The sequence below is a fragment of the Phoenix dactylifera genome, unplaced genomic scaffold, assembly GCF_009389715.1.
Source record: "Phoenix dactylifera cultivar Barhee BC4 unplaced genomic scaffold, palm_55x_up_171113_PBpolish2nd_filt_p 001799F, whole genome shotgun sequence".
NCBI lineage: Eukaryota > Viridiplantae > Streptophyta > Magnoliopsida > Arecales > Arecaceae > Phoenix > Phoenix dactylifera.
In genome coordinates, this window is record NW_024069094.1 from 56,495 (window position 1) to 69,525 (window position 13,031).

Genomic DNA, 13,031 nt, shown 5'->3' on the forward strand with positions numbered 1-13,031 from the left:
CAATACACATCTCTAAGCAAATCAATACACAACTTTCAGAATATCATATTTACCAGTATACACTACATGGCCGGTGATATATACTCATCGACTTCTCAATACATACTTAATGATGATTCAATATGCACCTCCAGGTAAATCAATATGCAATTTTCAGAATATGCTTTTTACCTATATGCACGACATAGGCAAATGATACACACCAAACAAATTAGTTGTCTAACAAACTAATACACATCTCTAAATAAATCGATACATAATTTCAAAACACGATATTCATCAGTACCAATGCATGGTTTTCTAGAAAAGAAATTATATACATACTATTTCTTAAATTTTATAAGAAATTCTATATGTACTATTTCTTAAATTTCATGAATTTTTAGGTGCAAAGATTCCAAAAAAAAGAGGGAGATTTGGAGGATAAAAAAACTTGAGAGGAGAAGGAAGATCTCATGAATGGGATGGGATAGACAACTTGATAAGAAAGAGAATAAATGAAGAGATTTGATGAGGAAGAAAAAAGATGTGGACGATCAGTTTTCGTTAGGGGTGAAAGTAGATCGGATAATATCCATCTGGATCTATTTTTGTATCCAAATTTATTCGGATATGAATAGAAATTTGAGCATCTAACTAATATCGGTATCCATATCTATATCCCATAAAAAAAAGGATATGGATAAAAAACTATTAGATTCTTATCCAAATATCCGATTCTATTTGTAATCCTATTTAATTTTTTACTACACTCATGAATTTTTAAGAAAAATAAATGATCACATGAATATGCTATTAGCTTGATTTATCATTCACTTAGTAATATCTTTAATTCTATGGTAATAAAATTTAATTATCCAATTTATATCCATATTTATATCTACGTTTTCAGTATCCAATTTGTATCATATTCGTTTAAAATAAATATAGATATAAATTTTTGTATCCGACTAATATCCGTATCTGTATCTATATTCATCAGACAAAACAAATATGTATCCGATCTAATTTCCGCCATACTCTACATGAATGATTTCTCTTGGTCCGTACAATTTATTGTTATTTTAAAATTAAGAAATTGACAAAGGAGTTTCGTTATTATTTGATTTTTGGATTTTATTTTAAAATATGGTAAAATAAAAATCCCGTCCACACTATATTCTGAAGTGCCTGCCCAGGATCGTTTTTGTTCCCGCCGTGGAGTGGTTCTTTCGTGCTTTGAGATTAACACTCAAAGACACGTGTCTGGCATCCGCTCATATTACTTTTGCAATAGTGTGCAGGATATTATTGCCACTATTCCATGCATCCGAAGAGCAATTATTCATCACTGACCATTGAGATGGAACCATGATTCAGCCATGAACAAATCAACGGTCCAGATTCCATAAACTCGTTTATATTTATATATGCACACTCCAGTGCAAAATATTATTGCAAGCCAAGCCACTAAAGCCCTCTCCTTCTAGAAACCCTTCGTCCTTCGCCTCCCCTCCGGCGAGAAGACGAGCTCACGAACCACCTCCAATGGCGAAAGGAAGCCCTTCTCCGCCGCCGGCGGCTGCTTCGTCCTTCCCGGTCTTCGTCGACTCGAACCTCGATACTCATCTCGCCATGGTCGTGTCCCCTGACGACACCGTCGCCGATCTCAAGAGTGAGACCCCGATCCCCTTCACCCCCTTCTTCGAATCTTTTCTCTCGATCTGGATACGGTTGTCTCGTCGCCTCTTTGTGTTCCTCAGTTCGGATTCCTTTTCCTTTTGCTCCAAATGTTTTTTTTTTGTTTCCATGCATTCTGTAATCTCTGTACGATGTTTATTTTTTCTTTTCCCTCGATCCTATTATGTTTTTCTTTTCTTCGTAAATTTATAGAAATTGTGTTTTTTTGGGTCATTTGCGTATAAATTATCAATTTATGGTCTTCAACTCCTTGTGGTATTGACAATTGGAGATGTGTAGTAACTGTACCGATTAATTGCTTCGCAGTAAATTATAACATTTTCATGCTATATGTGTATATTTTTATCCTCTTTTTTATGGTTTGTGATTCCATTTCAGTTCTATCTTCATTTCTGCTTCTCATACTTCATGCAAGAGTTTGTAATTTGTGCTGTGTTGTTTCCACTTGTATTAAATATTTGGTCTGTTTGTTTGTCTAGAGATTTGTTATTCAGTATAAATTTCATACTTTTGTGGCTTAGGGAAGATAAGGATAGAGCATGCCCTTTGCTTTCCAAATGCCGGAGAAATCACCATCCAGGCAATAAAGGTATGCTTGCAAGTTGAAGCTGTTGTGAAGTTTTAAGTTTGGGGTCCTTGGATGCGCTTATCTTGTCATATTCCTTTTTTGTTCTCGTATGGAAATGCCTTTTGTCACTAACTTATGAATACATTCTAATGTTGGCAGGTCAAGCGCAGATCGTCCTTCTATCATTTGTCAGATTCAATGCTTGTTAGAAGTGCTTTTGATGGTATCCAAGGGACTTGGTTTCTTCACATTGATGCTTCTCCTGCCTCTATGGTGAAAGGTCAAGCAGGAACTGTAGAAAATGTTGTGAGTGAGAATGTTGAGCAAGCAGAAAAGCACGATCAGCTTCATGTGGAGCCTAATGTTAGTGACTTGCCGGGTTGCAACAGTGATAAGATTCAATGTGTTGTTGATGGGAAGCAATCATTGCTTGAAACTTCTCTGGACAGATTAGCCAGTCATGGTAACTCATCATTGCCAAATGCTAGAAGCTGTCAAATTGATAGCATGCAAGGTTCTTCACATGATCAGATTGATATGGGTGATACAAATGTTGGTGCATCAAAGGGCATGAACTTAAGAGAAAAAGTGGTGTCTGAACCTGATCATATTCCTGATGTAACAGATATGCATGAAGAACGAACTTGTAAGGTCATTGAAGAGGTTGAACCACAAGAACAGTACAACACTAGCCTGGTTGGGGGTCAAGAGGAGAAGGATGGTGGAGAGGAAGGATGCGAGAATCCCGATGTTGGAGCAAGTGATGGAGGTGCTTCTATTATTGATACCAAGAAAGAAAAAATCAGTAAAAGGAGTAAAGTCTCAGGGAACAATCTCATTTTGGATGTAGATTCAGAACATCTTTCTCGAGAGAAGAAAAAGCAGAAGAAGGAAAAAGATGGCTCTTTTAAGGAGTCACTTCTTGAGGCTCCTGCAACAGGAAATAACTTTGAAAGGCCTGTCCATGACGAGGAGACATCAAAATTGGAAAATGTTCCTCCAGGAACTAATTCTCAGGAGAAACATCTGGCTTTTTTCGTGGGATTATCTGGTAAACTAATCCAAGGTGACTCCTCATTGCCAGAAAATCTAACTGATGATAAAAGGAAAAAGAAAAAGAGAAAAAAGTCATCCAAGTATCACAATGAAGTTGAGTCAGCTGTTCCATCCAAAAATGGTAATACTAGTTTATCACACTGCACGGAAGAACCACATATCAAAATTGGACCATCCGTTAATTCAGTGGACATAACTGGTGCTGTTGTTCCAGTAGGTGAACAAGCTATTGAAGGTAATGCTGAGGAGGTAGGCGTAAACAACTATAAAACTCTGACCAAAGAGCCTGATGCTGCAGCCCGTTTTGAAGAAGCTACAGAGAATGTCACTGAAGAGAACCATGAAGATCCTCTTGATCATAGCCATACGGAACAGAGTGTAGAAACTAATGTTCTAGATGGTTCTGCATCACTTACAAATCCTGCAGTAGTTGGTCCTGAAGTTCCAACTAACTCATTTTGCAGCAGGAAAAGGTCCAAGAATGAATTACCAAATAACACAGCGAGCAGGTTTGATCCTGCTGATCCTTCGGAACATGTGAATCCTTATGAAGCATCTGGAGACAACTGTAGAGATCTGCATGAAGAATCAGATGCAGCAACCATTTCAAAAAAAATTGGGGATCCTAATAAGGTTGCAAATTTAGATATTGAAGTTCCTTCTGGCACTAATATTAGAAGCTCACATCATCGGAGGAAAAAGAATACAAAGAAAGCTGAACTGACCAATCTGCAACCTAATAAAAATGGGATTGCTCATCCTTCAGGTGATCAAGTCAGTGCAGAGGACTATAAAGATACATTATGTGACCACCATAGAGAACTTGGTAAAGAATCTGAGGGAGCAACTATTCTTAGAGAGGCTGTCGCTCTTGAAAATTCTCCTGTAGTGGATTCTGGTACGCTTTCTAATATTGATGACCGAAAATCAAATCGGAGAAGCAAAAAATCAACAAAATCCAAACTTCAAAATCATAAGTTCATCCAACAAGAATCTGCCTACTCTCTGGGGAAAGAACCTGTTGAAGAGAAGCCCAAAGAAACATTGGAAACCAGCCATAAAGATTTGGGTAAAGAATCTAAGGCAACGACGAGTCATGGAGAACCTGCAGTTCTTGGAAGTCCTTCAAAAGTAGATTTAGTCATTCCTTCAAGTAACAATGATAAAATCTCGCGTCACCGCAAGAAAAAGTTAGCCAAAGCAGAACATTTTTATAGCACATCCAGCAATCATGATCTCTTTTCAGGGGATCAGAGTACTCGAGAGAATTTTGAGAAAGCATTCAGAACTACTAACGGAGAATCAGGTAATACATCTAATGCAGTGATGCTTCCTGAAGATGCTTCCCAGAATATATCTCATGGAACTATTTCTAAACTAGATTCAACTGGATGGTTAAATGATTCATCTAACAAGCATGAGACTGCCCACCATTCAACAAAAAACATAACCCAAGAGAACAGAAAGGAATTGTTGGGAAATACTGATGAGAATTCTGTTCAAGTAAATGAAAAAATGGATCTTTCCAAGTCTGGTAGTGGCAAGACTAACTTCGATTCTTTTCTCCCTAAAGTTACCAAGCATGAATCTGTTCTTTCTGCAAAAGAACTTCCATTAAAGGAGGCTGAAACTGGGAAATTACAAAAGGATAAAAGTAAAAGGAAAAGAAAGTTAAACATGCATTCACAAGATTCCATTGCTGATACTGTAAAGCCTTTAAGTTCAAATGAGCAGCATGTGCATAAAAGTAAATACCAGGATGCTGATCCTGGTAATCATATTCTGATTGATTCTATGGCAGAGCTCCCAAATAAGGAAGTTGAAACTAAAACAACACATGATGAAAAAACTAGAGAGAGGTCAAGTAAATCAAATATGAATTTTGGTGATACTTCTTCTATTTTGAGGCCACCACAAAACTCACATGATGATAGCAGGCCTGAAAAGAAGCTTCAAGAGTACAAATCTGATACTTCCCATCAGGCATCCTTGTCAAGGGATGAGAAAAGAAAGCATGTGCGTCACCCCAAAGAAAAGACCTCTGCTTCTGACAGTAAGCTTAAATCTCATGACCATCAGGATGGCACTGCCATTGTGCACTCAACAGATGAAGTCCCACATCCTGGGAAGATGAATGCTGTCATCAAAGGTGATGCTGTAGGTGCACCTGCCACTCAGGGTGATAGTGCTGATGTTGCTTGTAAAGATGCAGTGGCTGATCTGTCCGCATCTAGTGACAGCACTGAAGATACGCCACATCGAACAAAGCGATATAGAGTTGCAGTTAGGAAGGTTCCAAGTAAAAGATTTGGGAAGGTTCTTAATCATTCTAAACAAGAAAAGCCCTCGTTAGCTACTCCTGGTGCAATCTTTGATGATGATACAAGCGAAAGTACTGATGATGAGTTTGTGATTACCAACAGAGAAGATCATATGAAAGCAATCTCAGATAATTCATCTACATCTGCTGACTCAGATGGGGACCTTGAAGAAACACAAACTATAGGTACGGGTAATTCTTAGTTTCTAAGCTTTTTGAATTTATTTCATTTAGAAAAATACTGTACTACTTCAGTATGAACTGAACGGATTAGTTAGATGCATCTGGGTTTGTTCGTCATAAATGATGTGCTGTGGGCTGCAACCTTTTCAATGTGCTATGTTGGAATTTGTTTGCCATAACCTAAGGGAATTGTTAATGTCACCAAGATAAATCATATCCGTGCTATTTGGAGTAAAATATTGTCCTCTTTAAAACTTTTATTCCCATCTGAGGTCATGAGCTTTTGCACAAAAGATTCATGGAATTGTATTCTTTCCCATATCCATTCGGGCCTATTGTAGATCTTCCCTTTTCTTGGCTCTGTGCATAGATTGAAGGTTAATCCTTATATGATTTGTATCTAACTTTGTATGCATAATCATTTGAACTGAAGTTTCCCAAGTTATTCCCTGTCTGGGACAGTTCTGTACTTCTGGCATTATAGTTTCTAATTCTCTCCTTCCAAACATATTTGTCCACTCAATCGATGGCAAACTCATCTGTAAACTGTACTGTGCATTTAATCTTCTATAAAAATGACTCCTATTTATATGAGATTTTATACTATAAGCATTACTGACAAAGTTATATATGCAATTATGCAGCTCTGAAATTGTGTATCCCCACTTCATTACTCAAAATGTAGAATTGATTAGCCCAAAATTTCAAGGATTTCTTGGTTTGGAGAAATATCAATTAAACATGTTATCATTGATATTAGTTGTTAAATAATTATTTTGAGAATTCTATGAAGCTCTATCAGATACGTAGATCCTTTATTTTTTTTTTCTAATGAAAATTATGATCTAGATGGAAACCATTTGGTGAATCATTATTATACATTCTATCTTCACATAAAGATCACCTTGGCTATCTAGTGGGCTGCAACTTTGATCTCTTAGTTCTGCCTTTAGGTTTGAGAATGTTACCTGAACAGGTGACATAGGTTTAGGTCTTAAAGTGTCCAATAAAGTTTGACATAGCAACCTTCAAATAATAGGATATGGGGACACATACATAATATATGGATGTGTATGTAGATAAGTGCTCAGTATATAACGCATATTATTTTGGAAAATTGTTTTCAAATTCCATAAAATTAATAATTTTTTGCTAAGTATTATTTTTGACTTGAAAACTTCTAGGTATTAAGTGGCTAAAGCTGATACTTGACAATAATGACACTACAGTTTGTTGATTTGAAGTGTCCAGGAGTATCATGAAGTGTCTTACTGCTTAAGTGTATGGACACATTGCATATCCAAATTTTTAAATTTAAGTTACTTTAGGTCTAGGCATTGACGAAAGAGGCATTTGGATTTTGACTAAGCGCATAAGTGTACGGACAATCAAATATCCAGATTTTTAAATTTAAGTTACTTTAGCTCTAGGCATCGAAGAAATAGGCATTCGGATTTGGACTAGGCTTCGACCTAAACATCAAGTCCCAGCATGCTGACTCGACTATAGCTTGGCCTTGTCTTTTGGTAACTATTTGCAGCCTAGGCATGGCTTCATACTTGGACCTTTATTTGTAGTAAGCTCCAACTGACTTGGTATATGCCTAGTTTACTCGTCTCCTAGGGTAGACAATTGTCTACAATGATGCTACTGCCCAACCATGGCAAGCATGTGTGTGTGTGTGTGTTGGGGGAGGGGGGAGGGGAGAGGTTTATGAGAGTTGGGGTTGATGCTTATGAGGAAAGGTTCCAAGACAAAGGCAAGGATGGTGGTAACTTGTGAGAGTGCTAATGGCAGCATTGGTGAGGAGGGGTGGGGCAGGGTAGGAGTAGGAATAGTGGCAGAGATAGAGGCAGGGCAGGTTAAAGGTAAGGGATGGTAGTTGTGGAGTGTGGGTGGCTGGGGGATTTAGAGATGGTGTGGTTTTGATGGCAATAAAGTGAGGGAGAGAGTCGAGTAAGGTTCGCCGTTTCGGTACTGGAGCTTGTACCAGTGGCACTCTAGCACTGTGTTGGTACGATACAATATGGGATTTTTTCGGTGTACCGAGTGTTGGTATGCCTCTGTTTTCGTGTATCGGTACCGAATCGGTATTGTACGGTATGCGCTATACCGTCCGGTTCGGGCCAGTACGTCGGACCATGGAGAGGAGGAAGAGAAAGAATAAGCAAGAATGAGGAAGAGGTGTACCTTAGAGGGAGATCGAGATAAAGGAGAGAGGCCTTTTAGTATTGAGAATGTGGTTTAGGCAATATATATTAATATTAGTTTTAAAATTAACTTTTGGGCATGGTATGAATGAATTTTCTTGGAGCAAGCCCAGTCTTGGTTCAAAACTCAATGCAAGTATAAAAATTTAGGCTTGGGCTGACTTGATAGGTTGGAAATGCATGCCTTGGTTTGCCTCATAATTAAGTTGCTCCTGTTGGGCTAGACATTACTTACCAAAGTCTGACTTGCATTTATGCTAATAGCATGTCAGTCAAATTCTTTATTTGGCAGCTAGTGTAAAAAAGGGCAGCCCAATGAATGAGGCTGCCGCTACTATAGTATTTGGGGAGGGTTAGGTGTACATAGCCTTATGCCCACATGTGGAGAGGCTATTTATGTGTTTCGAATTTGTGACACCTAGGTTACAACAGAGCAGCCTTACCGTTATGCCAAGGCTTACCCTCAATTTGGTAGTTAATTTGTAAGCAAGATTTACGGGCTAACACAAAATTTAAGTCTTAATTTAATGGTTAGAGGAAAACCATGATAGTGATTTTAGATGCTTGACCTATTTTAGCAAACAAACGACTAGGTCTTTGAACATCCACAACTTGAATGTTTTTAGAACGGAATGGAAGACTAAGCTTTCTATGGCAGCTTAAGTTAACCTGCATTCTACATTACCTTAGGACCTTATATACCATGCTTTGCGATATAATTGTGATGATTTGCTTGTAATCTTCTTCTAATAAAACGGAGTTCATGATTTTATGACTGGTGTAATATTAACTTTGAGATTGATTCATAAGCTAATAATTAAGGGAGATTTAGTCATCGGGCAACCCTCTAATGGGATTTATGGCTTGATTAACTGATTTGTTTCTTTATTATATTGCACATGTTTGCGTCACAATTGAGGGCTATAACCTATTATAGTTGTACTTTGGAATTTGCCACTTCCAGATCATTACATCAGTTGCAACCAATTAGGACATTCACTGCTATCTCTATTTTCTATCTGCTAGCTAATGGAGAAAGATTTTTAGGATCATAGAAAAGCTAAATTCTTGTTTAAAATCTGAGTTGTAATAGTGCAGATATATTTTCTTTAGCACCTCAAATTTCTGAATGTGTTACTAGACATGTTCTGTGAGCCTAGACTATACTGATTGGATTCAGTCTAGTGTAGTTTCTTTCAGAGTATTTGCAACTAGTGATTGTTGTCTGCAATACTTACAAATGCTGATTTCATGTTGCTTCAGTGTTCCGAAACATATACTCTGCTGTCATAAATTGGAAAATTTTATTATCTGGAAGTTGCAACTAAGCATATGCTCAAAATAATCACTTTAGGAGCTAACATATATAAGTTCCTTGTTACTTGTTATAGGAATTAAACCTGCTGCATTTGGTAAAAAAGATGGGGGAATTGATGATGGGGGCATCATATTGTCACAGTAAGTATATTTCTAATTTTTAATGATAAAAATGTTTCTTCTATTCTAGATCTTTGAATAATATTTATAATTCAACGCAAAGCTTTACTGACTTGTTTTATGCTAGAAAATGGACATGCTACCGCAATCACTTGAATGGACAAGCTACTCTTTTTATTGTGGAGTGTTAGAAATTAAAAAAACTATGCAAGTTGTAAAACAAGCTGGTAAATCTAGCTCCTTGCTGGAAATGATAATGGGATGAACAGGGGAGTCTCTTAATAAAGACCTCTATTTGAAAATATGGATTGTTAAAAGTTAATTGTTTCTCATCACAAATGTCGGTGTCAATCTCAGTGAGTTTGTTAATTTTGACGCAATATAAATATGAAACTCTAGTATATGCCCAAATTGCCCTTTGTTTAGATTAAATGGATCTTCTTATCTTTTTGTTTTGCATTGGAAAGCTTTCCATCTTCCATGTGGTGGTCACTATGAATTATGAAAGGTGAGAATTAACAGACTTTAAAGGGACGACATAATTCAGATGATTTTATGACAGTTCAAGATTTTTAGTTTGCAATTGGTTTTCCTCTTTGGTCACTTCTAAGCTATCTCATGCATTGGGAATTGTAGATTATAGAAGTTTAGTACGTGTTGAATGTCTTGGCCTTCATCACTCGTAATCAGTTTGATAGCTCCAGACTTTTCTGTACTTAATTTTATTACTATTATTCAAGGTACGCCATCTTGGTACCGGGCCTCATACCGGTGCCACTTTGTTATTGTGTCGGTACGCCTGGTATGGGGGCAGATTCGGCTTACCAAGTATGGGTACGCCCCCTTACTATGTACGGATACCGAATCAGTATATACCGAATCAGTATGGTATAGTATGTCCCGTACCGTCTAGTTCGGTACATTATGACATACCTTGCTCTTACTGATGATAGGTTCACCAAGCTTGGGTTTAACATACCTTGGTTGTAATAGTAATGACCTTTAGAAGAAGATATTTCAAAATTCAAACATATTAATATTTAGATAGAAATGTGGAAATTGAATCAATGACAAGTCATCACAAGAAAGGCATCCCTTTAACTTAGATACGTCACCTCATAGTTAGTAATTAATTGTAAACATGCTTTGCATAATAAATAAGGTTCTGGCTTAGAGGATGTCTCCAGTGCATAAATGGTAACTTTATCAAAAACATTATAACATACAGCATTCATTCAAATTTACCTAGATGTTCCATTTGCCTCTTTTGACTCTCTCACAATTCCAAGCCTCTTATGCTTCAATTGCTCATATCAAGTTTTGGCTCTTACATATCTTAAAGTTTAATTTTGTGAATCTCTTACATATGACTCCACCTCATCATTCTATCTTTGCTATACCCTCTTCATTCAAAAAAGAAAAAAAAAGGTTCATGCACCCTCTTCTTGACTGACTGTTATATGAGGGTGCCCTTTTACCTCACCTTTTTTCTTTTTGTTTTCTGTGGTGTGTCGAAAGAAAATCTTACCTTCATCTGTCATGCTAGCTGTAATATCTTCTTAATTTCTTCTTCAAATAATGATTTGAAGGTTATAGAACGGGAGGTAGTCACTTTAGAAAATTTCTTATCCAATATTTGAATTAAATCTTGATTGTAGAGTTTACTCTTTGTATCATCTCCTTACACTAAAGTTCAAATGAGAAAAAGGGGGAAAATATAGCTAAGTTTTGAAGAGTTATAGCTGAATCAAGAAGAGATATATCAATGCAAACCCTATCTCCTTGTTTTTTTACTAAAAGTGTTGTTTATTGTCCTAGGTATTTAATCTTGATTCCTGATCTTTCAGAAAACAAACCATTGTTTCAGTCCATTGATATTGCTATGTGTTACTCTTATATATGTCACTAAGGTCTCTTTCCTATTTCCGAGTGGAAGTGCTTATACTTAACCAAGTAGATCAAACATTACTTGAGAAACCATCAATAATCAGCTTAAGTGTACCAACAGTTATGTGGCATCAAGCATATCGATATTTTGTATATCCTTCCCAGCTATTTTGTTCCATGAAACGTTCATACTGAATTTATAGAAGACGGTCCATTTACCGAATATACAAGCTTCCTTAAAAGTCTTTCGCTTGCCATCAAAAAAGTTTCTCATTTCATTCTTGTAGAAAGATGGTGTCTTTTTCTAGACCCAAAAGTGACTTTAAAGCCAGTTCACTTTTTTATGTATGAAGAATATTGGGTACTTAATGTAATGCTGCAGCAACACAAGTGTTAGATTTGGGCACATATATGAGTGATTTAGCAAAAGGGTAAAAAGAGAAACATATATAAAAACAATTTAAGATAGATTTGGCTTAAATTTGTAGTATTGCAGAACAGAAAATATTGAAGGATAATAGTTATGACGGTGTTTCATTTTCACTGTAATTTTTAGGGTTTCCCTCTGCATTTCACTGCAAGCTATCTTGCCCACTTTGGAATGGATGCTTTTATGCTTTAACTGAATCATTCTTTCGCTAAATGATTTTGGTTGCTAATCTGGTCTTTACCACCCTGTTTAGAGTAATTATGGATTGTGATATCACACGCCTTCAACTAGGAAGTCCCTCTGCGCTAAACGATATTGGTCTCTAAGTAACCCACGATAAGAATAAAGACTATTAACTTGGATGATGGTGCCCACACCAGCATAGTTTCATTAGGAAAGTTGAAAAAAGTCTTTCAAGTTCTATAATATTGTAGCAATATTACATTTTTCTTGCAGTTAGTACTGGAGTGGTTTAGTGATTTATGGGTCATGATTGATTTGAAGTGGAAAACCACCTGCCCCCTTTTCCTCTCCCTCCTTCACTTACCTTTTCTCTTTTTCCCTCCCCACCTCCACCACCCTCCAACCCACACTCGTGTGCACTTGCCGTTTTTTATTTCTTTTCGTGCATGTATTGCCTATGGTCCCTCCCATGCCTAAGATTCATCTAAGATGTGTGCTTAATGCATTGACTTCTCACTACATTTTGACTTGAAATTTTCAAGCTGGATGTGCGAGAGAGTAGATAACACATTCAAAGACAAGTGCACCAAAAAATAAATACATCAATATTTTGATGACAATTATCATATCGTCCAAATGGCTATTATTCCTCTCGTCCAACAACAAGCATGTACTGCATTTATTGATGCAGGACAGCAAGGGATGCTTTCTAAAGTGCCTAGGATTTTCAGAAACAGTTAGAGCTGAGAGAGTAATTACTTTGGGCTTGATTAAGCGATATGGTGTGCCAAATTCAATACAAAACAATGTCTATGGCAACAATAGTACATTGAATCCTCAAACAAACCAAAAATTCAAATTACAAGTCTAGCTAATTCATTGCATAACCTGCACCTTTTTCTCATGTATATTTGCTGTGTTGCAATGTATCCTGAAATCAGAGTCTAGTACATCAAGGTCATCGTCAAGAATAAATTTGATTTTCTGGTAGAAAAGAGGGGGGGGGGGGGGGGGGGGGGGTAAGGTTAAATGAATTTAAAAACTAGGTCTAGGGGTTTTTGTTTGGATTGATAATAG

General features: G+C 36.9%; 1 protein-coding gene across 1 annotated transcript; it reads left to right on the forward strand.

The window, feature by feature from the left end:
• The first annotated feature begins 1,440 nt into the window (after positions 1–1,440).
• On the forward strand, positions 1,441–12,942 carry LOC103711598 (dentin sialophosphoprotein-like). The gene is made up of 5 exons (XM_026806412.2): positions 1,441–1,654; positions 2,202–2,269; positions 2,408–5,810; positions 9,409–9,475; positions 9,582–12,942. The coding sequence occupies exons 1-5, from the start codon at positions 1,528–1,530 to the stop codon at positions 9,643–9,645; spliced, it is 3,729 nt and encodes a 1,242-aa protein (XP_026662213.2). The 5' UTR covers positions 1,441–1,527; the 3' UTR covers positions 9,646–12,942.
• Positions 12,943–13,031: the final 89 nt, after the last annotated feature.